The sequence below is a fragment of the Opisthocomus hoazin genome, chromosome 6 (genome assembly GCF_030867145.1).
Source record: "Opisthocomus hoazin isolate bOpiHoa1 chromosome 6, bOpiHoa1.hap1, whole genome shotgun sequence".
Taxonomy (NCBI): domain Eukaryota; kingdom Metazoa; phylum Chordata; class Aves; order Opisthocomiformes; family Opisthocomidae; genus Opisthocomus; species Opisthocomus hoazin.
Window position 1 is genome coordinate 19,158,796 of NC_134419.1, and position 26,472 is coordinate 19,185,267.

Below are 26,472 nucleotides of genomic sequence, written 5' to 3' on the forward strand. Positions count from 1 at the left end.
AAGAAATTCCTTGCTATTGTATCTAGGCACTTGTATTATATTTGAAAGAACATATATCTTCTATACCCAAAGTATGTCCACCCAGTATAATCTACTGCATTTCTGCAAAACGTGTAACATTTTCACACACAACGATCAGATGTGCCCCTCAAGTCCAGGCACATGGAAACAATCCATTTAAAACCCACAGGAGCACAGACTCAGGAACACTCGAACCACATCCCACAGGACCAGAATGAAAGTGTAGTGGTAGGTAGCATACTAAAGCGAATTGGATAAACCTCTCTCCCTAACTGGTACGAACTGTCTGGACGGGGACCTCTTGCCAAGAGCAGGCTGTGCAGTGCTGGCCTGCAGGTTAGCAGCAGCACAGCTTTTCCAGCTGCTTCACAACCACAGGGAACAGCAACAGCGACCAGCACTCCCTGGAGAAAGACAGGAGACAGAAGGGCCCCAAGGGCCCCCGTCTCTTAAGAGGACGCAGTCCTTACCCCAGCCCACTCCATCTGAAATATCAGTCGAGAGCCCGCGAAGACCAAGGGCTACAACACTGGGAGAAAAGTGAGGGCTTGGACGGATACGATTTTAGCTCACTTCGGTTTAAAGAACAAATACAGAAATATGGTTCAAATGGGCTGGCCCTTATCTCAGCTGAACAGTGGCAGCAAATAAACCACTGCCCTTCTATCTGATTTTTTTCAATCACGCTGAACTTCATCACTGCAAACTATTAGCACATGGTATGTGCCTCAGTTTATTCTCATGTAAGCCTTCAATAAATTCAATGTGTTGTTTGTCCTCTGCAGGAAGTGAATTCCACCCTGACTAGTACCTCTTTTTCTACTTCCTTGTTAAGCAAAGGAGCTAGAAAAAAAAACAGGCATTCATGGATCTCATTTCATGGGTAACATTTAAAGATTGTCAGTAAAACAATTGACATGATACTCCTCTGCATAAAAAGCAGGAGGAGTGACATAATGAGGTACTGCAAGATACGCTTCCTTTTAGAAGAGATACCACTGACTGTCATAATGATGCCTTAGAGAGATATCATTTGTCCTCTACAAAGTGGCTGATTTTAACTGTTTTTCAGGTGCATATTGGTTCCATATGGTGACTACTGCTCGCTCTCTATCATTATGCTGACTGCCTTTATAAGCACCAATTTTTATACCTCACGTAACTATTCTGTGAAGGTGTATTTAAGTATAAATACTGCCAAATAACAAGTCTGACTTGTTGAAACTGCCATTATTATTTTAATAATTACTGTAATGTTTAACGCATTAAAGTCTTCAAATACATGAATAAAGTCTACATAATTAAAATGAACCTGAGACATGCCTCATACAATTAAAATGTCACAATATACTTACAGTATTATATATGCTATAAATGTACGCTATACACAAATGTGTCTGGCAACATGTTTAAACACTATACTTATTTTTCTGCCAACAATTTTTGAAGATCATGGGTTTTGAGTGCATATTGCATTTTCTTCAGGCACAGATACGGTTGACCTCAGTTTGTATTTTAAAACCAATATATGTGATAGGACAAGGAAGCATATAAGGAAGTTGAAGTTAAATTAAAAGCAGGTATGAGCATGTATTTTATTATGGAGAATCAGACAAGAAGGATAGTAAAATCTGACTTCATGTCACACTGAATTTTCTTTCACTATTCTATTATGGGAAACAGTATTTTTATAATGTAAATTTTATAGAATCATCCTCAGACTAAAGTCTGTGGCATTCTGCTGGATCCCCAAAGAATTACTTATACAATCCCACTGATTCAAACTCAAGCCACTCATTTGATGTTACAACTCTATGCAGAATTAAAAACAATGATCTTCTCAGACTTTAACAATGTTTTTATGTATTTTAGTCTGTATTTTATCTCTTGGTAGTAGCTTAGTGAAATTGTCTGACATTATCCTGTTGAATTTAATTAGTCTGTTTTATCATCTGGGCAGCACCTGAAAGACAGCTGCATGCAGCAACATTAGTGGAGCGCAGCCATCTTTTGCAGTACAAAAAGACGACTATTCAACTTAGAAAAGTTGGATCCTTACATGGATAAAAGAACTCTGGCATCTTATGTGTGCAAGAATGGCAATAGTCAGTGAGCCTGGCTGTGAATTTACAGCACACCAGCTGCTCCATGCTAAATGTATGCAGTCATTTTCAACATAGGTAATTTGGTGAGCTCCACCAGAGAGCAATTCGACCCACTTACAATCCGAACCATCTTCCAGTAGTGTGTGCCTCTTGCTAGTGACTACACAGGGAGTCCAGGTAAACTGGATTTATCACTTAAGGTGATTCAGTTAAATGACCAAAATTACAGCTCTTCATAGCTATACTTACCTTTCAGGGCATGACGTGGTAATTTGGTCCCCTGGTCATTCATGTAAAGCATCTGTGGAGAAACACCACTTTTCCTTCCTGGGAGCCATCTGATTTCCATGGAAATCAGAAGATGGTGATGCGCAGGAGGTAAACTCTGCATTCTTCAATCTTACCATGACATGGAACTGGAACATGACAAGGATGTACATGACTAGGACTGCTGAGCTAAACATAGCAGTAGTAAAGCAATTCTGAGTTACCTCTGTCTGGAAGTTTAATTTTGAAAAAATAATTCAGATTTGACCAGGTTTCTCTAATTCTGCAGTCAATTTTGTCCTTCTGCGTGTATTTGTTTTGAAGTATAGTCACTGTGTATCTGCAATTAATTATTGCCATAGAGACCTACCACGGTCATAATTTTTGATCTTTCAATTATTGTAATTTGAAAAATGGAACAATAACAAATGCTACCATATGAAAAGTATCTCTCTCCTTCTGAGATAGAGAACACTTCAGCACATATGTACTTCCAAATTGGCTTTCTGAAAGTGGTTTAGACTTTAAAGAGTCATAGAGCTAATATGAATAATGAAGCAAAACAACAATGCCAGTTAAAAAGCTTATCTCTGAAAAAATGTTTTTGCACCAGAGGTTCAATATTACTGTAAAGACATTGCAGTATTCAAAGATTTATATTCTGAAATCTGTGAAATGTTGTTAGCAGCGATTGCATAATTTTTGTAATTTTCCAAGCATGACATAGGATGCTGATTTCTTGTGAAAAACAAAGACAGGACATGATCTTATAAACCATCTGCAAAGTACGCTGAATAGTCTTAGAAGTACTGAAATGCATTTGTTATCCTGTGTTCTGACTACGGATCAAATTGGAAATTAAAGCCTTTTAAAAATCAAAAGGAAAAAATTTGAATACAGTATCAGAAAATGAATCAGCCCAAATCTTGAAGAAAACCAGTAATAACTACTGAACTCCTGCACTGGGGAAAACTAAGAGGAAAATAAAACACTTGCCTGCAAGGATAATTTTCTTTGAAGGAATAGTCTAAATATAAACCTACTCCTATAAACGAACTAAAACCAAGTGGTTATATTTAGACTACACAAAAAAATGAAGCAAAAATGCCAATAACCTCAATTACTTTCTAGACATTATATAAACTACCGAAATATTTCACAGAAAAATGGAAATACACCTTCGGTGTAGAAACGCAGCCAAAAAACATCTCAAAAAGATACTTCCTTAGTACAGAGAAATAAATAAAAGCTTACCTTATTCATTTTTATAAAGACCTAAGCACAGTCAACTTCAACTACAGTCACTACCTCACAGTTCAGAACATTTAGAAGGAGCTTCATGCAGATCAGCATGAAAACGTGCAGCACCTGCCATCAGAAGCATCCCCAGTTTGCAGGCGAGGCCTGAGCAACCAGCAGATGAGTGAGGTTTTGGAAAGTTGCAAATTTGAGATTATATAAAGATTGCATAATATTATGATATACTATATATATCACAAGATTATATAAATTCTATAAATGATATAATCACAAGATTATATTAATTGTTTCCTTCCTCTCCTGTTTTCCATGTTTGAAGCTCAGCTTTGTGTTACCATGTAACAGTTTTTGTCAAAGTTGAAGAAACTGAAGAACAGCTCAATTAGTTGTTGCAAGCTAAAACCCCAGGGAAAGGCAATTAAAGAATGCTATGTAAATATGAACTGTAAATTGGAAAAAAATTTTGTGTATTTCAAGCAGCAGGGAGAGAGTCAGGTGCTTAAACAGTGGCATCAAGTATGATTTTAGATGACGCAGAGGACCTGGAACATCGTGGGAGACCCGTGCTCTTCTGGCACGGTAGATGGAGCTGAGGGAAGATTCTCTGGGGCACCTAAAATGACATTTGGCACTCTGCACTCTTAAATCTCACTCTGACACAGCACTGGGAGGTGACTAGGATGTACACGGCTAGGACTGCTGGGCTAAACATAGCAGTAATATAGTAATTCTGAGTTACCTCATTTTGGAAGTTTAATTTAAAAAAAATTGAGACAAAAGAGATCTTACATACTACTAACTTCCAGATGTAATGAAATATTTGAGTGAGTTATAAGCTTGAGCCTGCTGGAATTTGCACAGCCAAAAACATACCGAGTGGTGAGTGTTGAGGCTGCTTGTGCTACGCCATTCCTTCATATGGAGAAAGAGTTGTACCAGAAACTAAGTCAAAAGTGTAAGGAAACACTGGACTCAAGTAAAATGTTATTAGCTGAGAGAAATACAACCAGGTAGTGCAGCAAAACGTGGTTGCATTTGGTTGCACCGCAAACAATTTTGCAAGAACAGACAGCTAAAGTTCCATGTATAATTTTAACATTTTAATTCCACACATTTTGTATAATTAACAGTGAAAATTACCATTCTCTTGGATTTTAGGCAATATAATGTATTTTTCTAACTATTGAACTTGCAAGGTCTACTGTTCAAACACTGGAGCTACAAGAAGATATTCAAATCCAATGCTTGGTTGCCTAAATTTGTACCAGGATGCTTTAATGTCCACTTTATGACCTCAGGTGTCAAAGTGAACAGCCAGACGCAACTTCAGAATATTGTTTATAGACATCATTGTTGAGAGTCTGGAAACACATTTGCTTGAAGGAAGTTTCACTTTTTCTGTTAACGAGTTGATAGCACTGTCAAAAAGAATATAGTCTAGAATAATTTAGCATTTTATTACTTTGTAAATCTGATTATTTTACAGAATCAGTGCTATGAAAAATTGAGCATTACAGAAAACTGAAAGACAAAACCAAAAAGCATTAAGAAATTTCTGAGGAAAGAGTCCTTCACTCATTTAGAGTACTTGTGAGTGGGGCATGTAATAAACAGCTTGCTTTCCCTTATGCGATTTTTGTTTTGTCTGTAAAAGCACCCTCAGTTTGAGAACTATTCTCCTTTGACACATTCCAATATTTTTCTTTGTAATCCTGAGAACAGCAAGATCAACAAACAAATACTGAAGTACTCTTCAAAGTAAGATAATATACCTAGAATTCCATAAATTCAACATTAATTTTATTGTTACCTACTTTATGCAGCAATCCAGCTATTGGTAAATAGGTATACAACAGAAATCAAGTTCTCTTAACTGAATTTGAAGGCTTCACTCTATAAAAATGACTGTAACTTTTCTTCCTCAGCACTTACAAAGTATTTTGTTTGTATGTTTTACAAAATGTCATCAAATATTCCAAGCAAGGGCTTGACATCACTGATTTCATCATCAAGAAGATATCTAATGAAGATTAAGCAAACAAAAAATTAAGTTTAGTACATCAAAACGTATGAAATCAGAAACACAATACAAAGTATTGTCAAGAGGTACCAAGGCAAGCAAAATAATTTTAAAGTATTTTCCCTTCTAAGAAAAGTTAATTGCTATTGTTATTGTGAAAATTCATCTTTTAGAAACAAATGTTATAATTTAACACATTGCCTAAGGGTTTGTGTTCCATGAAGAACTAAGTACTGGAACACTGAGGCAACAGGAAAACATACACAACATTTTATTACCTGGGATCTACTTTATCCTGTTCTTTCGTGAAAATAAAAAAATCCTCTTTCCTAGTGAATTTAGAAGAGTCTGAGATCATTTTTGAGATTGGAGAACATTGTACACTCTTCAGCTCTTGTGAAGGATTTGAATGCTTTTTTTCTTGAAAACTGAACTGCAATGTAAATGTTAAAAAGTGTATTATGGTTAAAATCACCAAAAGAGAAACTGCCAGATTGTTGTAGTATGTAGTACAGATATTTACACTGACATTATGGTATTTGACAAGGACCGAGCACGTGATAAATATAATTATATACTGGATGACTTGCAGAATCACGATCAAATTGAGCAGTTTTGAAGTCATGCTGTATAAAGTAAATTCAAGTCCTAGTTCTTTGTGTCATGAATATCACACTGAACACAGGACGCATGCGTGTTTGGACAACACAGAAAGGTTCAGAAATTCAGTATGTCCAAACTGATTCATAAGTCAGATATATGTAAAATATTTATTTATTAATTTATATTATTATTATGTATACATATTACAATTATATAATATGTAAATATATTTACACATTAAATACTCTATAGGAAATTCTGCTATCAGACTAGTTTTACTCACCATATTTATATTTCCACTCTGTACAGAAAAATTCACTTTTGGTGTGCTACTAACCACAGAAACATCTGAGTTCTGAATATTGGTCTCATCTTGTACTGTGCATGCACTGAAAATATCAAGTTGAAGACTTTAAGTATTTTTATAGAAGTGCAAAATTAATTTACTTTCAGTTCAGGATTTTCTATTTCCCTCCACACTTAAAAAATTTAAAATCATTCCACAATTCATACCTTTTAAAAGTTGAAATTTCACTCATTTTTATGAGTGAACAACCTTCTACACATTTATTTATACTGATACGTGTGAAATACAGACAATATTTTTAAATGAATGAAATTGTAATTGATTAATTAATGCTTACTCTTTTGAAATGTCATTTGTGGCTTTGCTTCTTGTAGACTGGCAAAGTGGCTCACACTCATCTGGAATTTGAAGGCAGATATTTCCATGTTCCATATAAGAATGAAAGTTTTAAAAACTAAGTCACAAAACAGCTGAAACCCTTTGTAAATATTTTACATAATATGATAAGTAATAATTTGAAAATTATCAAAAGTCTTAACACTAGAAATATTTCTTCTGTGGGTTTTGGGCTAACGTAAAGATAAGCAGAGATAAGCAGTCAGATAAATTAACAGATATACAGTTGCAGGCCATCCAAAAAATTTTTCGTTATGATTTTCTCAACTCTCCCTTCCTTCTTAGATTTGTCTCAATGTAGGTGACATTCAAGGTACAGGAATAAGCCTGGATGTCAGGTCAATTCAATTAACCAAAAAAAATTCAGGTAGTTCTATTCATTGTATACTGTAATAAATTATTCTCAAATAATAGCCTGTAAAATAATTTGTATGCAGGAAACAAAGACTTTTGTTAAAATAACCTCACCTAATTCTCTACTGGCAAAGTTGCTAGCAAATACTAATTTCTCATCATCAATATCATCCCAAACATCATCTCTCAGTTCAAAGTCCACATCCAAAGCATCTGAAAAACGAGATCTGCTTTTATCTGTATCAGTCAAGTTATGCATTAAAGATTTTTAATATTGTTTTTTTATGCCAGTCTCTTGTCTCTTCTCACTCACAAACACTGAATGTTTCCAAGAGAAAGCTGTAATACGTTTGTAACGGACAAGTACAACAAAAACTGTTCTATGTTTTAGGACCAGTTGTTCAGTCTATTGAAAGGAGGATTGTCTCACATGCACTTTTTCCTTAGCGTTGAGAAAAGTTATTGTTAGTGTAAATTCTAGAAGAGCAGACTTTATAAAAATCACTGCAGCTTCATTCTTTCCCTTTGTCAGAAGAATTGTTTGATTCCAAATTTAGTACTTTTAATTCAGTCCTTTCTTCTCTCCACAATTTACCAAAACACTCTGAATGATGTCTTTCTCCCCATACTTCTAATGCCTAAGAACTAGCCATGACAAATACATTTTCAAGCATTGTTGTTAAAATTCTTAATTAAAATGTGATAGTTAATGTTTTAAAATACTTTTTTTTCTAGTGTAAATAAGACTTTCCTGTTTCCTCTCTTACTCTCTTTCCTTTTTGTTTGTTGTATGTATGATTTGTATGTATGTTGTTGTAGGTATGATTTGCCTCAAGTTGTTCTTGAGCATAGATTATAGCTATACTGGAATATCCATCTGTCTTCCCATGACTTTATTCTTTTAACACAGTCATATCACACACTAACTGCCAGCTTCCCCCCAGCAACTGACGATATGGCTATGCAACAATCTTCCATCTTAAGACCAGATAACAACTATAGTAGGTAAATTAGTATGGCAGGAAAATAGGAAGCGTTAATTTAAAGGAATGGGATTATAATCCCATCATCAAATTATTAAATAAAAATGAAATTATGCAGTATAGCAGCCAACACTTAAGGCAGCATGAACTAAAAAAATGTCTCACTTCATTTCAGCACAGTGTTTGTTGTATGTCTGAGTATGGCCTAAACATTGCAGCTGCTACTTATTAGGCAAATTAATCAAAACCTGATTCAAATCCATCTACTGTCAACCAAATACAACAGCAAAATGCATGCAGTGAGGAGAACGTCATAGTTATATACTGATAATGAAGATTACTCATTTAACACCAAATGCAAAAACATTTGTGGCATTTCCAGTGGAAGAGAAACAGAGGAATTTTTTTTCCAGATAGAGATGTTTTACTAGTTATGAACTCAGTTAACGTTTTGTCAGTCACCAAACAAATGCTCATATTTCACTACTTTCAGCATAAAGGGAAAAGAAGAAAACAATATGGATACAGGGGTAAAATATCACCTGTATTACAAGTGGCTTCAGTGGAAATACATTACAGTAATATCTTTCAGAAGTATTTATAGATTTGGAGCCTCATATATTTGATTTAGTCCTTACTGTTTTATTTAAAGGTACATTTAGATGCTTAGATTTGCAATAGAAATTCTTACTGACACCAGAAAGAAAAACAACTATGGCCACTATATTTGCGTATACATTCAGTGTTCTATAATGCTATACTGGTTGCTGTAGTGATTTCAGCAAGTTTGAGTTTACAAGTATATTCAAATCAAAACAGTGAAAATCATAATTTCAAACATTAACAATAACTTACTACTCTTTCCATAATTCCAGGATTGCGGTTGTTTCTGGAATATTCCTAAGCTATTAACATTATCTACCTGGTCCGCTGAAGGTGATGAAGACAACTGTTTATCACTAGACCTATTAAAAAAATAAATCAGTGACATGTCAGTAAAACAGCTGCAGAAAGTTGCAAAATAATTCTACTCAGCAAACAGTTTTTAATCGTTACAACTTAACATACTATCTAAAATAAGACAGACTTCTTTTTTGTTACTTATATTAATCAGTACCTTGGCAATGCTGGCAACGAAGACTTAGGTGTAAAAACAAATTGTTTGAGATCCATATTTTGAGTTTGATTTAACATCTGCATCTAAAGAAAGCAGATTACTGTAACTGATACGATAGAAACATATTGAAAACAGTTGTTTTTTAACAGTCTTAATGACACCATTAATACTGTATCAAGTTAGCATAATTTTTAAAGATCATATATAACATCTTTCTGATGTCTGCTTATCTAACGTAATCAGTTAAAAAGGTTTGAATTACACACTTCCAGTGGAGTTACCCAAGTGGCCTGGCAAAGCCTGACTGGTTACCACTAACTCTCATCAGTATTAGCTACAGGCTAAATCATTCTCTATTGCAAACAAACAAGCAAACAAAACCGAGGAGGAAATAAAACACTCCAATATCTCAAATGCCATTCTTGCTGCAGAAAGAACTAGTTTAGTACTATGTTCAAAGGGATGAAGTGTAAGCCATAAAATCTTTCAGGGGTTAAAAACTAACATGGTTAGTTTTCTTATAAACAAGTGGATCTATCTGTCAATGCAAAAAGATCTCTTCGTAGCATTACTCTGATAAATTTGTTTTCATTCAGGTCATATTTTGCCAAAACCAAGTCATAGTACAGTACCTTCCAATGATGCCTCTGTACCTCACCCACCACAATCTATCAAGTGCTATAAAAGCAAAAATAAAGAGCACATGCACAGAAGTGGATCATTGGAAGCGTTCCAAACAGCAGCAGTACCTCTCAAGGATTCCTGGACCTTTGGTACCTTCGTACTTCTTTGTTTCTTGCATTCCACACAGAAAAGACAAACCTGAATGTTCATATTTAGCTATAAAATTATCTGTGCAAACAATACATACAAATACATAACAGATTAAAATAAATCTATTCAATGGCTGACTGTATTCCAATGAACCTTTAACCGTTTTACTGGAGGTACAGATGAAACTGAGTTCCTGCTCCTTAGATCAGCTAGGTACAAAGAAAACTTTGAATCTCCATTCATCTCAGATATTGGAAGTACTCCAGTTTTACCTGAGAAAAGGAATTAAAATAACCTTCAGATTAGTTTAGAAGGGATAAACCCTAATTCTTTCCAGATCAATGGAAACTTTGTGACTAAGCTTACTATTGTCTATTAAAAGATCCTAAAAGATTTGCCACACTAATTAAAACATTTAACACACCAATATTTATATAAAAATGTAACAAGCTTGACATTGCTCTTAAATCATATGCTAGATGTTCTGAACAATATTATTAATCATTGTAGTGCCTCTAAAAGTGTTATCAACAAAGCTTTTAATTACTGCTTTTATGACTGTATCCCAACAACAACTCAGGCCTGTCTCTCTTGCTTACGTTGCTTCTGTTAATGTAGCTATTGGTATAATTTAAGCTATTCTAAGTTATATTTGTCTTAAAGTAACAGAAATAGTAGATTTAATGAAACTCACAGCAGTCATGTCCACACACATCTTTATTTTTACAGCGATGGTTGCATTCTCTGTTTCCGTATTTCTTGTAAGTAATCTCTTGTTTAGATCTGCCTCCTAAGTAAATATAATAGAGAAATGCTCATTTTTTATTTCATATGTATTGTTGAGAGAGTACTTCATGCAGTAAAAGATGTGCTAGAAGTAATCTGGGTCATTAGAATATTGTTGCCTTCAATAATACTTTGGGCTGCTCAAAGAATCTAATTGGAAAGAAATTAATCAATGCTACTGAACAACAGAGGCACTACCACATTCCCCCAATCAAACATTAATATTAGATACCAAAGACCCATGGTTTTTCTTACTTTCAAATTAATCAAAAAAATTGCACTGTAGTACTTGAGAAGCAGAAGCAGCAGCATTGGATTTTATTATACTTGAGAAAGAAACAGTACAGATAAATACAGATCTAGCTCTCTACCGAAAGCAAAATTCGTTTTTTTGTTGACTTTGGTATCAGCCAGATATTCAGATCTGACCATTTACCTGTATCTACTTTTCCTGCTGGCAGACTTTGTGGTGAGCCATAATACTTATCAAGTGAAGGCTCAGCTTTCAGTTTTTGATTTCCCACTGTTCTTGGTGTTAAGTAAAAGGCTGTAAATGCTTGCTGTATATCGAGGCCGACTTCAAAAAAAAGACAAAAATATTTAAAATTGCTATAAACTGTTTCTAAACTATTGATTATCTTCAGTTTTCTAAAGACTTAAAAAAAAGTATAAATGTTATTAAAAGATCATGGAAAATAGTTACGATAATGTACCACTAAAAGCACGCTATTATATGAATGGATTTTTTATGACTGAGATTAAAAAACCCAAACATTTTCAGAATTACAGACACGGTTACTAGATGAGCAACAAAATTAATCCCTTTAACAGAATTTTGCTGTATTGTTTTAAAACTACATTTATCTACAGCTTTGCATTACCGATATAATTTTAACTTTAAAACTGTACTACAGTCTGTGTTGCAGGAGTATCAGCAGCTCTGTATTGGCAAAGGTGTAAAATGAGTATGTTGATAGTACTTTTGAATCATTCTCATTCTAATTAAACCAAGATTCATATGAGACTATGAGAGACACCATCTGTAAAAAGAGTATTTATGTCTTTTATTAGGCAAATATTGCTGGAAAACCAGACAGGCTTTTACAAAATGGGAGATTTTCTTCATGTCTGGAACAGAAGCAGACTTTAAAATAAGCAGAGACTAGGAAGACCTGCTTTTAGTCTAATTTCACTGTTACCAATTTCAGAGAAGTTAACTGTTCTGTTGAGTTTTACTGAACTCAGTACAACTTGTAGGTAGCCAAGCAGTAATAAAAGGACAATTTTTTCTTCATCTTTGTTTGGTTAGAAAATCCTCCTTTTTCCTGAGCCACAGGAAATGTGGTTTAGCCATAGGAATACAGATTATTCCAGGTCTGATTATTGTAATAGTCTCAATATTCAACGCTTATCATGGAAACACCAAATATACTTCAGTTATTCTAGCACAGAGCAATCTTCTTTACAGGAATTGAATACAGCCACTCTATTTTTAAATTGTATTTCAAAGTTCTGTGTTTCAAGGTCATCACTGTCTCTCCTTATCTGCTGCTATAGTTCCAATTCTATGGCAATTGACACTGACAGGACCAATGTTTAAGTCTACACGTTAAGGCGCAAAACTTTCCGCTGTAGAAATTTCTTGCTACTGAAAAGGAGATGAATCCGTATCTAATACTTTTTAATCACAATGCAAAACCTAACGATTCACAAAGACAGCTCTTCCCAGCACAAATAACCTATCAAGCTGATAGGTTATCCCTACCAAAAGTTAGTTCAACTTGAAGGTGAAGGGCAAGAGAATCCTAATCTGTACCAACAGAGCAAAATACTGTCTCCTAGTAAGAGTTTTGATGTTTCCTAGTTCATTAATATGCTAGTAAATGAAACAAACACATACATAATGAGGATCATTAGGTAATACTCCACCCAGTAGAAAATATGTACTAGAATTTTTTTTCCAGATCAGTTCATTGTATTATATTTTTGGCTTCATATAAAGTGTTTTAATAATTTATTAAAAATTCTTATGCACCTGTTTTTAAATTAAATGCATACCAATCAACCTACCATAATCAGAACTTATTAAATTTATACTAATTTCCTCTGATTTAAGAGCTCTTTTCACTTCAGTTTTCTTCGTCCAATTTCCAGTTTTTAGCAGCACAGAATCCCTGCAACGTATCAGTGAAGTTTTGTTAGACATGGACAATGAAAACAAGACTGTATACCATGGCATCTGTAACCAAGTGAAAGAGCCCTTATTTGGTCTTCGTTCTTGGATTTTGCTTGGTAAGCGGCTGAAGAATAACCTCTCAGTAATACATGATTTATGGCCATAAGAAAGCCAGGATCCTGCAGATCAGTTTGAGTTCTGCCCAAAGTGCCAGACTTCAGCCAGAACTCATGTGAAGTTCACGCAGCTGGAAAAGATTTTGTTTCTCTTTTCACATTTGCTCCAAGCATATCTTAGCCAACTGGAGAATTTAATTCCATCTCTGAGTGAAAAACAATTCTGACAATATGATATAATTAAAGAAATATAGCTAATAAGAGTAAGTAACAACTTGAGAATGTATCTTTTTAATAGGTATTTCACTTGGTTTATATTTATATGCAAATTGTTATTACTTCTATAATACGACATCAGTTTTGTACATATATTTACTCATACTCTATACTGGCAAGCACACTGGCATGTTTCTGGGGTTTCTGAATCTTGTGCAACATTTTAAATGACAACAATTACTAGAAAACGCTGTAGGATAAAGAATAATTTTGTACCATTTGGCATCAGTAGAAAGTATTGCAAAACCTGCAAATCACAGAAAGGATTAAAAGCCAACACCCTTAAAAGATGTGAGGCAAAGAAACCTGATCATACATACATAATTTTCTGATTAAAAATGACTTGGTTGTCAGCATCTCCTATGACCAATGTAACATAGTGAAAGTCTGTTGCTGTTCTCTTTGTCTGTAGCTGCTCATAGTTTTTTAATTTGATGGTTACTAAGATCTCAGCCGATGTATCACTGTATTTTGGAAGCTAGAAAAAAATGATATAGAAGATGACATAACTGCTAAAATATGCAAAGTAAAATATATGCCCTTCCATAAATTTTTAACTGTTTATACAGGAACAAACGCTCAATTCAAGCAATTTCAATTTGTGCTACAATTATAATTTGTTCTTCTGAGACACCATTATACAGTACTAACTTGCCCATAGCTGAATATCCTAAATTTGATTACATATTGAGTATAAAAGACAGTCTACATTAAGCACTTGAAAAATCCTCCTCTCTGCAATGCACAGAGAAAGATGCAAGAAAAAAACTAGGTATATTTTGGCATCCCAACATCCCTCTAGAAGATATTCATAACTGTTCAATCCTTCTTCTGAGAACAACTTTAGAGATACTCATCTGGTATTATGACAAATGAAAAACTGAAATAGAACTGATGTTTATAACAACAGTATTTCACACATTTATTGAGTTTTTAACTTCAACGGTGTCTTCATTTGTACCAACTTCATGAAACACTTTAAGGCTATTTTTCAAATTTTGCAGTTCAGAAAGGTAGAGTGGCTGTGTGACCTATTTAAAGATGAAATGCATATCAGAACCTCAAAGCTCTTGATTGCACATGGAATTGAACCTTCCTTTGAAAGGGCAGCAGCTAGGTTAATGTAATAATTTACTGTTTCTCTATATTCCCTAAGTGTGACGTAGAAAATAAACACGAGTTAATGCTTCTTCAGTAAGTCTTATATGGATGTTTTTTCATCTCTAGGGTTTGCTTATATTCAAGATAGAAGAGACTTCTCAGACTCATATAATTCTAGAATGTGGAATATACTGGTTTGCATCTGTAACATAAAAGACTATTAACGAGAGTGAGAGAGAGAGACCAATGTATCAGAGGGAATGTCTAGTCCAAGGCTCTCCTTCAATGTTTAAGAGTCTGATTATACATGCTAAGGTGGAAAGAGGCCACAATATTGTGTAATCTTCTATCAGTGAAGGCTCAAAATTTCTTTAAGTCAGTATTTGCTCTTTCATTTAATAATATCAGCATAAAACCATAAAATAAATAGAAAAGCGTTTACCTGTTCAATGTCAAGTTCATATTTTGGAAGGTGCAAAACAGATTCTTTTATCTGGTTTCCAAAAGGAGGATGTCTGTTTAAAATCTGCAAAGATTTAATTTAATTTCTGATACATTCAGCTGATTAAAGATGCCAACAGAAATGTAAATCCAATGAATCAAAGTAATCAGAGTAATTATGCTATCAACAAAACCCCTTATCACTCTTGGTTCTCTACTGTCAGTGATGCCCAGAACAGCAACATAACCAAAAGAAAATACCAATACGTTTTCATGTTGCTACCACTTCTGTTCAGCTAAAAGCCAATGAACTAGCCAATGACCTCAAAACCTGACTACTCAGGTTTTACATCCTCTGCTGCTCTTCCACGTGGGTGCGGACAAAGTTGCAGTAAGTAGCCCGAGGGTAATTAAAAAAGAATTCAAAGCCCTAGGACGATTAGTAAAGGAATCTGGAGCACAGGTTATCTTTTCATTGCTCCTTCCAGTGGTGGGCAGAGACGTTGAGCGACATAGACAGACTCAGTCTATTAACACATGGCTCCATGACTGGTGTCACCGCCACAATTTTGGGTTCTTTGACCATGGGATGACATACACAGCACCAAGCTTGCTGGCATCAAATGGGAACCAGCTTTCTCACAGGGGGAAGAGGATCTTTGCCCAGGAGCTGGCGGGGCTCATTGAAGGGGCTTTAAACTAGAGGCGAAGGGGGAAGGGGAACCTATCAGGCTTGCCAGCGACAGGCTAGGGGAGGATACACAATGATTAGAGGGATGGGGGGCTAGTAGGAGCCCTCAACCTGTTGCCCAGCAGCATGAGAGGGACACTGCAGCAATTTGGAAGTCTTGCAGAAGGGAGCTGGAGGTGCCTGAGGTATCAGGTGCCAACAAGAAAATACCCATGAAACACCTCAAGGGAAAAAAGGGGTGCTCTGCTATGAGGGTAACGAGGCCAACAGCTCAGATGAAATGCCTCTATACAAATGCACGCAGCATGGGAAACAAACAGGAGGAGTTGGAAGCAATCGTCCTGCTGGAAAGCTGATTGCCATCACAGAAACTTGGTGGGATGAATCCCACGACTGGAATGTAGCTCTTGATGGCTACAGGCTGTTCAGAAGGGACAGGCGAGGAAGGAGGGGCGGGGGCGTTGCCCTTTACATCAAGAAAACATTACAGAGTGAAGAGTTGTCCCTGAAGAATAGCCACGAGCAGGTCGAAAGCTTATGGGTAAGAATCGGAGAGAGAGGCAACAAAGGGAACCTAGTGGTTGGTGTCTACTACAGGCCGCCAGATCAAGAGGAGCTGATAGACCAAGCATTCTTCCTCCAACTCCAGGAGGCTTCACGCTTGCAGGCTCTTGTCCTACTGGGGGACTTCAACCACCCCGACATCTGCTGGAAAAGCAACACGGCAAGCTGCAGGCAATCCAGCAGGTTCCTAGAATGCATTGAGGACAACTTCTTAAGCCAGGTAATAAGCACCCCTACCCGAGGGGATGCGATACTAGACCTGGTGGTCACCAGTGCGAGTGAGCTTGTTGGGGATGTCAAGATCGGAGGTAGCCTGGGCTGCAGTGACCACGCGCTGGTGGAACTAACACTACGGAGGGAAATGGGAATAATGAAGAGCATAGTCAGGACCCTAAATTTTAGGAGGGCAAACTTCCAGCTCTTCAAGGAGATAGTCAGAAGGACTCCCTGGGAAACAGTCCTCAGGAACAGGGGAACAGAACAGAGCTGGCAGGTCTTTAAGGATGTATTCCAGAGAGCGCAAGAGCTCTCGATCCCCACGTGTAAGAAGTTGGGCAGAGAAGGGAAGAGACCGGCATGGCTGAGGCAAGAGATGCTGGTCAGACTAAGGAAGAAGAGGGAACTGCACAGGCAGTGGAAGCAGGGACTGGCTTCCTGGGAAGAGTATAGGGAAGCTGCCCGGTTGTGTAGGGATGGGGTCAGGAAGGCCAAAGCACAGCTGGAGCTGAACTTGGCAAGGGATGCAAAAAATAACAAGAAGGTATGTCTTGTCATCTTCTACAGGTATGTCAGCCAGAAAAAGAAGGTCAAAGAAAGCGTACCCCAGCTCATGAGCGAGACCGGCAAACTGGCAACCGCAGATGAGGAGAAAGCTGAGGTACTCAACAACTTTTTTGCTTCAGTCTTCACTGGCAACCTCTCTCCTCACCCCTCCTAAGTTGATGGATGGCATGAAGGAGACCAGGAGGGTAAAATCCCTCCAGCTGTAAGTGTAGACCAGGTTCGGGACCTCCTGAGGAACCTAAACGTACAGAAGTCCATGGGACCTGATGAGATGCATCCCAGAGTCCTGAGGGAACTGGCTGACGTAGTTGCCAAGCCACTCTCCATGATATTTGAAAAGTCATGGCAGTCAGGGGAAGTCCCCAGTGACTGGAAAAAGGGAAACATTGTGCCCCTTTTCAAAAAGGGTAGAAAGGAAGACCCTGGGAACTACTGACCTGTCAGCCTCACCTCTGTGTCTGGGAAGATCATGGAACAGATCCTCCTAGAAGATATGCTAAGGCACATGGAGGCCAGGGAGGTGATTCGAGACAGCCAGCATGGCTTCACCAAGGGCAAGTCCTGCCTTACCAACCTAGTGGCTTTCTATGATGGTGTAACAACAAGAGTGGACAAGGGAAAACCAATGGACATCATCTATCTGGATTTTTGTAAAGCCTTTGACACGGTTCCCCACAATATCCTTCTCTCCAAATCGGAGAGCCATGGATTTGATGGGTGGACCATTTGGTGGATAAGGAATTGGCTGGATGGTCGCAGCCAAAGGGTAGTGGTCAATGGCTCAATGTCCAGATGGAGACCAGTTACGAGTGGAGTCCCTCAGGGGTCCGTACTGGGACCGGTGCTGTTCAATATATTTATCAATGACATGGACAGTGACATCGAGTGTACCCTCAGCAAGTTTGCAGATGACACCAAGCTGAGTGGTACGGTTGAGACACCAGAAGGACGGGATGCCATCCAGAGGGACCTGGACAAGCTGGAGAGGTGGGCCTGTGTGAACCTCATGAGTTTCAACAAGGCCAAGTGCAAGGTCCTACACCTGGGTCAGGGTAATCCCCGCTATCAATACAGGCTGGGGGATGAAAGGATTGAGAGCAGCCCTGCTGAGAGGGACTTGGGGGTACTGATAGACGAAAGGCTGGACATGAGCCGGCAATGTGCGCTGGCAGCCCAGAGGGCCGTGTCCTGGGCTGCATCAGGAGAAGCGTGGCCAGCAGGTCGAGAGAGGTGATTCTGCCCCTCTACTCTGCTCTGGTGAGACCTCACCTGGAGTACTGCGTTCAGCTGTGGAGCCCTCAGCACAAGAAGGACATGGAACTGTTGGAGCGGGTCCAGAGGAGGGCTACAAAAATGATCCAAGGGCTGGAGCACCTCTCCTATGAGGACAGGCTGAGAGAGTTGGGCTTGTTCAGCCTGGAGAAGAGAAGGCTGCGGGGAGACCCGATTGCAGCCTTTCAGTACTTAAAGGGAGCCTATAGGAAAGATGGGGACAATCTTTCTAGCAGAGACAACAGTGACAGAACGAGGGGTAATGGTTTTAAACTAAAACAGGGTAGGTTTAGGCTGGATATAAGGAAGAAATTCTTTACAATGAGGGTTGTGAAACACTGGAACGGGTTGCCCAGAGAGGTAGTGGAGGCCCCATCCCTGGAAACATTCAAGACCAGGTTGGACAGGGCTCTGAGCAACCTGATCTAGTTAGCGGTGTCCCTGCTCGCTGCAGGGGGGTTGGACTAGATGACCTCTAGGGGTCCCTTCCGACCCAAAACTTTCTATGATTCTATACGAGATGACTATTCTGTTGCCCTAGCTTTAGTCAAAGCAAAACAAATGACAGGAAAACTGAAAAAGCCAGCAGGAAAGAGAAATAAATTTCCTAAAGCCAGAACAGAAAAACCCAGTAAGATTGTCAGAAATCCATCCTGTCTTCTGGAACACTGGAAAAACAGTTTCCTCAGAAAAGAAGCCAGGAGCCAAAGAACTTGTCCTGGGCTAAAAATCTAACCTCCCTAAAACAAGAACTGCTTAGTAGATGATTCAGAAGAATTTTATTGTATGACTATCTTTAACAAAAACTAGCAATTATGGAAATTCAGGACTCTCATCATTAACATACATTAAGAGAAACGGGAAATAAATATTCCCTTTTATATTTTTTCTAACACTCCTAAAAGGGAAATGCATTGTCCTTTGTTTCAAACTATGTTAATGATGAAATTCGACAGATGTAAGCAACTACTTTCCAAAACCAGCCAAAGCAGTGAAATTGACCACATGAAATTTGCTAGAACAAAACATCATATACATTTTTGAGGGAAAACAGTAGCAGCCACATATTATTTTTAATTCACTAGTATAAATGAATAAACCACTTAAACCACTCTATTTTGCTGACAAACATATAACAGATATAAATTAACCATACCACTTTTACTGGTTAACAGTATTAATATTTTCGTTATCATATTTATCTGCATACAAAATAATAAATTACCAATTCAAGTTCCCTTGCATTTGTGTCTTCTATTTTTTTAAATGATGTCAGCCCAGCATTTACCATAGCATTTGACAGTGATACACCTGTGAAAAATTTAAGTATTATGCTGTTAAATGACAATCACTAATCTCAAATTATTGTCAAGAACTGCATTATAGCAGGTAAAACCAAAGCAGAAATCGTTTTATAGTATGTTTGTCCCAGCATTTTGCCCACCAAAACACTAAATTTCAGTTGATTAAGTATTTTAGTATTATTTCATTTTACTTATCCATTGGTAAAGAGAAAAAGAAATGCCATACAAACCAAACATGAAAACATTCAGTATTTCAATACTGACAGTTTTTAGTTACATTTTCTTGAGTAAAACAGATTTCAGATCACTTTCTACAAGAGTCAAGATATGTCTTCTGCATATACGTGATGAAAAAAGGCAGGTCACACAGCATTCTTTGTCTCAGAAATTTTTTCCCTATCCAAGGAATTATTTAGCTATGTTGAAGTCGTAAGGATCTCAATGTTTTTGAGCAAGCTAATAATGAAACTCACTAGAAAAAAGATTATTACAATCTTCTATGAGTCCTTGCAGATTCAGCAAAAAAGCAGACTGACAGAGAATTCCACATATAATCTTATTCCTCTTTGTGATTCCCAGTTCTTTCAAACTTCCACTGAGATTTAGAGTCATCACAGCATATGAAAAGGCATTTTACCTTACCTTACCCCTACCTCAAACTACAGCCTACTACAATAATTGCAATAATTTTAGATAAAAGATAGTACCAAATACTTAGAATGAGTATGTGGATTCTTCATACGTAATTCTGTAGAAACAGTAAAAGAGATCTGAAAATTAAGTGGGAAACCTCTCAAGAGACTCTTAGGTTGCTTCTTGGAAGACGTTACAGCAATCTTATAAGGAAAGACTCATTTCAACTGAGGAATTTAATGATTTAGAGAAACAGAAGACCTTTCATCCTTTTATGTATATTTGAACACCTTTTGGGTCTGACTTAGGGAAAGCATCTTCTACTGCCTCCCTTCTTTGCAGAAGCTCTGCAAACAGTGCGAAGACTCTCACTACTTCTGCGGCTACTTCAATTAGAGCTGTTGCCTTGTTTCTTTGTAAGTGAAGCTGAAGACTAGTTCTCTTTGTCATAATTCCTAAAATGGTAGAACGGTTTCCACCAGTGAAGAAAATATGAGATATAAACAAGACGTTTTCTCTTTATCTGTTTCTGAGCAAGAAAAAAATGGAGGTGGAAATCAAACTGAACAAGTAGTAAAGGTGATAAAATCCTGTATGGCAACTGATCATTACCCTGTCTGTCAGAACAAGCAAGCAGAAATCAAGCATATCACACAGCAACACAAGGGAGCATCGTTATGGACAAGAGTAACAAATTGAGATAGTTGTAGAAATGCAGTAAGAATTCAACCGAATCCTCAATCTCAGTAAGGCCTAATGTCAGCTAAAGAACAGTCACTCTTATAAAGGAAATACTGATCACTAAGGCTTTTTTAAGATTCAAAAAATAACATAATGAGATAAGAGTTTAAAAATTATGGGTTGCTGAATACGTTACATGGTATCAGTAAATTTCTGTGAGCTCAAACAGTTCACATAACTTCACAAAGACATAGAATAGGCTCAGCACCCGTAGCATGAGAGAGGTCAAGAATCAGACATAATACAGGCATCATTTCAATATTTCATTCAGGAACAGAGTGAACTGTCAGCAGACAGTTCAACAGAAGACTGTGAATGGAACAAATGGAACCGTGAAAGTTAGCAATTCTTTGTAACATATGCAGCAAAAGCAATGACAGCATAGGCAAAAAAAGGAAAATAGGATAGACATGTCTATATACAGCACTTCTATTATTAAAAAATAAAACTGACTGTATGTTATTGAACATAGTGTACAGGAAAGGATTTGTCTATGTTGCAAGTGCCACGTTTATTCCACTCATCGTAACCCCCTAGAAATGCTGAACACGAGGCAGACTCCTCAGGTGACCATGTGCCCATCGGCACAGATCCAGAAGTAGTGGAGACGGGCTCCCACCACACTGTACTGTGCTGCAAGCAAGCTAAGAAGCCCAGTCCCTTGCATTGAATCCACACACACAAAGCAATACAGCTTCTGCACCTGAGCTGGCAAGGCTGTAATGTTCTGTACCATATGGATCTTCTGGATTAGCTATTCTCTAATTCGCAGATCTCTGTACTATACTGTTCTGTACAGAGTAGATATGTCTTTAAAGAAGAAATACAGAGAACACTGCAGTGAATTCTGAAAGCATGAAGGTATGATAAGACCAGACATCAATGGAAGAAGCTACACTCTTACCTCAAACAAATATAACTACATTCTGTAATACAGAAGAGTCCAAAATCTCTGAACTCCTTTTCAAATAATTATGACAAGTGTGTACTTCCAGCCAGAACTTCATCCAGTAACAGGATACAGTGATGGGAAGAAGATTATTAGAAACTTGTGATCCTCCTGTGCATGACAACCTCATGCACAGTGAATTTGTTTCTGTTCCATGATTCCTATCCATGTCAATGCAAACTGAAGGGCTTTCATGCATATGGGTAACAGGACCTACTGTGACAGCTGTTTGGAAAGGATGGCATAGCCTAGTCAGAGATATGCAATCACACAAATGTGGAGTATGCCCCAGATACTGACATGAACGTTAAGAAAAAAGAACAACTCCAAAATAATCTGAAAGCATGAAGACAGTTACTAAACAGATTACATTTACTTTTATCATGACAGACTATCCTGACAACTCTTGTACTCAATTTTGGCAAATGAGTAATTAGGAGACTCATTTAATTATGTAATCAAACACCCCAGAAATTAGCAGTAATATGAGTTTTGATTCTGTATCAGATTACACCTTTATCATTCCTGACTAGTACTTACCAATCTTTTCCAATTGTTTAGACACATGAAGTGAATTTTCCCAAAGTTTGCACCGGAAACACTTTGCTAAAATCAAAGAGTTTAATAAAGCAGAAAAGTTGTTCTTACATGATGCCAGAAAGTCAGATAACCCTGTAGAAATAAGATTGACTTGTATTAATCAAATAAAATGTAGTTTATTATTGTATGTATCAAAAAAGGATTAAATTTTACCATACATCTAGTAACTCTTAAGCCATTTCTAAATATTCTGCCAGTATCTTGTGTCAAAGTAAAGTCTTGAATAGGAATGCATCCTAGCTGAGCCTGAATAAGACTGGAAAAAAAAATTTGGTATATAAACCATGCTGTAAGCAAAGTCCAATAACACAAAAGTTTCTACTGGAAAACAAACAAAAAAATCAGAATAGAAACAATGAAATGCAAGATCTGGTCCTCTAGAAAACAATACAAATTTTAGCAGGGACTTCAACAGCCATAAAATAACAGCTTTTCAATAAAAACTAACAACACAATATATTTACCAGTTTATTTTCATTTCTCTTGTTTTTATCTTCCCCTCCATTGGAAACCTATGCATGAAAAAGACATTTTCTGTTATTCATTTTATTTATTGCTAAAAAGATACTTTCCTTTTTCAGTGCATTTATTTTTCATACCTGATAGTTATTTTGTCCTTGTCTTTATTCAGACTGTTCAGTATTTTCTTTTCATTTGTTCTTAACTTGACATCCAGAAATTCTGTGCAGTTGGAAATCATTTTAATCTGTAACAATTAACTTTTTTTATTAATTGGTTTTCTTTGCCATTTTTTCTTCCACTTCTTCTAACCTTTTTTTTAAATGCTTTTAAAAAATATTGTTGTCTCAACACTATGACCACAAAAAGGTGGTCAATCAGTTCTTTCTAATACTGACCAACTTTCTTTCACCCTCCTGTAAAGGCTGTTATATAACAAAAGGAGAAGATTTTTCTTTCAATTTTTAGGATACTATTCCACTTAAAATTAAAAATCAACCACACTGCTAACACTTCATGGCATACAAGGCAACTATAAATAGTTTTTGCTATCTATTATGTATTTCATTTTACTTTCTTCATAGTTTAGTAACAAAGATAGCCATAGGAGAACAGGCATTCCATTTTTCTATGGCAAATCTGTTCACCCATAGTATTTGCCTGAAAACAAAATGTCTTTTGTGACTTAACAGTAGCAGCAACAACCTGTTACCTGACAGAGGAAAACTACTTACAACAGAAAAACAATAACATTCCTTTAAAAGTAAAATCTGGTCTGCATGCAGTTGGTTTTTGCAATTAAAAATAACTACTAAGCCACAAAACAATACAGTGTTTAATACATGAACAGAACAGCTTCAGCAACTTTATTTCCTCATAAGCAAGGTTAGTGAGGGGAGAAAGGGTTGGAAATCGAACGATCTCAGAGTACAAAGTCTCAAAAATACTCCATATGCAATTTATTTAGATTTATTCTCTAAAAGTTCATACTTTATAAAAAAAGCCTCAGCTCTTTAAAAGAAATAAACCCTTCTGCTTCTTGTCTTTGATTTTGTTTAAAATCAGTTGAACATAAATTTTCTTTAAAAAGTTAAATTACCAATTCATTTAAAGTCTCTGTTCCCTTAATTGTGAAAAATTGTTTCACTGTATCAAACGCAATGTAATACCATGCCATTAATATTCCAGTCTCTGTGAAAAGAAGAACATACATTAAAAAATAAATATGCCAAGTGTTTTTTTAGTGTATGTTTTTAAAGTCACAAAATCAAATGAATTTTCTTATTGCAGGGCTCTCTGAGATTTACCACCACTGACTCAGTATGTTATCGCTCCAAGCAGTCTCAAGGATATTACTGACCCCATCTGTAGTGTGGCAGAGAGAAGCAGGTGTCAGTTACAGTTTTCTCCAGTGGAGATGAATTCACAGTAATACACCAGACTGCGAACTGCGGTTGCTGAGAAGCCAACCACCTCTAGCACAGGATTGTAGAGAAGAGCAGGTATTGATAAAACCTGTCCTTCATTGCACTATGTCACATCCAATTATCTTGTAATAATGTTCTGTAATTTTCTCCTAATCTGCAACAAAATTTCCAGCAACAAGAAGAGAAGATCTGTTCATGGATCAACATTAAGAGAATTAACTTCCACAATTTGTTAAAGAAACTTGCTCATATATTGTAGTCAAATAATCTCTCAGATTCTACTCTCTGCTACATCTGTGCACTCCTATTAATGGGTCAGAATAGTTGTGACCCTTTGTAGTTCACTACTATCTCAACACCACTTCTTAAAATTAGTTTATTTCAAAAAAGTGTTACCTGTTGGTTTGAAATTATTTGCTTCATCCATCCTAATCAAATCAAAAGCTGATAGATCATTTAAGTTCTTCAAACACAGCTCTGTCAACAGTTTGAAAATATATGTATTTTTAGTTCATGCAGAAAAACTTATCTATGCACAAACCAGAAACATCATAACCAAATTGCAATGAATGTATACCCAAGTAATTCACAGAATCACAGAATGGTAGGGGTTGGAAGGGACCTCTGTGGGTCATTCAGTCCAACCCTCCTGCCGAAGCAGGGTCACCTACAGCAGGCTGCACAGGACCTTGTCCAGGCGGGTCTTGAATATCTCCAGAGAAGGAGACTCCACAACCTCCCTGGGCAGCCTGTTCCAGTGCTCCGTCACCCTCAGAGGGAAGAAGTTCTTCCTCATGTTCAGACGGAACTTCCTGTGCCTCAGTTTGTGCCCATTGCCCCTATTCCACTGAACTCAAGTAAAGGTTTTAGAATATGATCCTGCTTCTGCTAAAGTTGGTGGTTAACTTCTCCCTGCGGAAAGCTCACTCACAAATATTTGATATAGGACAACCCAACACTTTTTCAGTAAACCAGAATAGCAAAATAAAAGAAACTAGATGAACAGAATGTGGGTTGCCATATTCAATTCTGAATGACAGGCTGGAGAGCCCACAGTACTCACAGAAAAGATTTCTGCTACAGTGTTAACACTTAAATGGTAGAAATTTCAAATATCCACAAGTACTTATGATTCCTTCATCAGAAATTTTCATGTTGTATCATATGTATTTGTATTTACTTCACTAAACCTATTTAGTCAGGTATCTTCATGAGGATGACCAAAGTGTTTTCTCTCTTTCAAAACCAAGGTAATTAAAATGCAAAAATCATATTAATACAGTGTTCAGAATTTAAAAGTAAGTTGGGAAAGCACTCAAAGTGATAGTACCCATAGCAACCAGAAGTCATTCACATTGCAAATGAAATGTTTGAAAACTTAACTAACTATACATTACTACAAAATACTTCACATGTGCAGGGAAAAGGAGCTAGTTTCTGTAAGAACTTCAAAAAGAGGTTGTTTTTAAGATCAGAGGACTCCAAGGAAATATAATCCGCACCTAAATGTGCACCAGCAACATGCACTTGCAGCCCAGAAAGCCAACTGTATCCTGGGCTGCATCAAGAGAAGCATGGCCAGCAGGTCGAGGGAGAGGATTCTGCCCCTCTGCTCTACTCTCGTGAGATCCCACCTGGAGTACTGCGTCCAGCTCTGGAGCCCCCAACATAAGAAGGACATGGATATGCTGGAGCGGGGCCAGAGGAGGGCCACGAAGATGATCAGAGGGCTGGAGTACCTCTCCTGTGAGGACATGCATGCTGAGGGAGTTGGGGCTGTTCAGCCTGGAGAAGAGAAGGCTCCGGGGTGACCTTAGAGCAGCCTTCCAGTACCTGAAGGGGGCCTACAGGAAGGATGGAGAGGGACTTTTCACAAGGGTGTGTAGTGATAGGACAAGGGGGAACGGCTGTAAACTAAAAGAGGGCAGATTCAGATTCGATATTAG

General features: G+C 37.2%; 1 protein-coding gene across 1 annotated transcript in view; it reads right to left on the minus strand.

The window, feature by feature from the left end:
• Positions 1 to 5,606: 5,606 nt before the first annotated feature.
• HFM1 (helicase for meiosis 1) overlaps positions 5,607 to 26,472 on the minus strand; it is a 41,970-nt gene continuing 21,104 nt past the window's right edge. Inside the window, exons 19-38 of the mRNA XM_075424072.1 lie at positions 24,923 to 25,003; positions 24,199 to 24,290; positions 23,240 to 23,346; positions 23,105 to 23,152; positions 22,799 to 22,896; positions 22,581 to 22,712; positions 19,639 to 19,724; positions 15,105 to 15,188; positions 13,882 to 14,039; positions 13,064 to 13,167; positions 11,430 to 11,570; positions 10,902 to 10,997; positions 10,361 to 10,479; positions 9,434 to 9,516; positions 9,172 to 9,281; positions 7,448 to 7,546; positions 6,921 to 6,981; positions 6,560 to 6,665; positions 5,952 to 6,106; positions 5,607 to 5,673 (exon numbers count right to left, since the gene is read on the minus strand). Coding sequence (XP_075280187.1) covers positions 5,607 to 5,673; positions 5,952 to 6,106; positions 6,560 to 6,665; positions 6,921 to 6,981; positions 7,448 to 7,546; positions 9,172 to 9,281; positions 9,434 to 9,516; positions 10,361 to 10,479; positions 10,902 to 10,997; positions 11,430 to 11,570; positions 13,064 to 13,167; positions 13,882 to 14,039; positions 15,105 to 15,188; positions 19,639 to 19,724; positions 22,581 to 22,712; positions 22,799 to 22,896; positions 23,105 to 23,152; positions 23,240 to 23,346; positions 24,199 to 24,290; positions 24,923 to 25,003 — 2,027 coding nt within the window. The remainder of the gene's footprint in view (positions 5,674 to 5,951; positions 6,107 to 6,559; positions 6,666 to 6,920; positions 6,982 to 7,447; positions 7,547 to 9,171; positions 9,282 to 9,433; positions 9,517 to 10,360; positions 10,480 to 10,901; positions 10,998 to 11,429; positions 11,571 to 13,063; positions 13,168 to 13,881; positions 14,040 to 15,104; positions 15,189 to 19,638; positions 19,725 to 22,580; positions 22,713 to 22,798; positions 22,897 to 23,104; positions 23,153 to 23,239; positions 23,347 to 24,198; positions 24,291 to 24,922; positions 25,004 to 26,472) is intronic.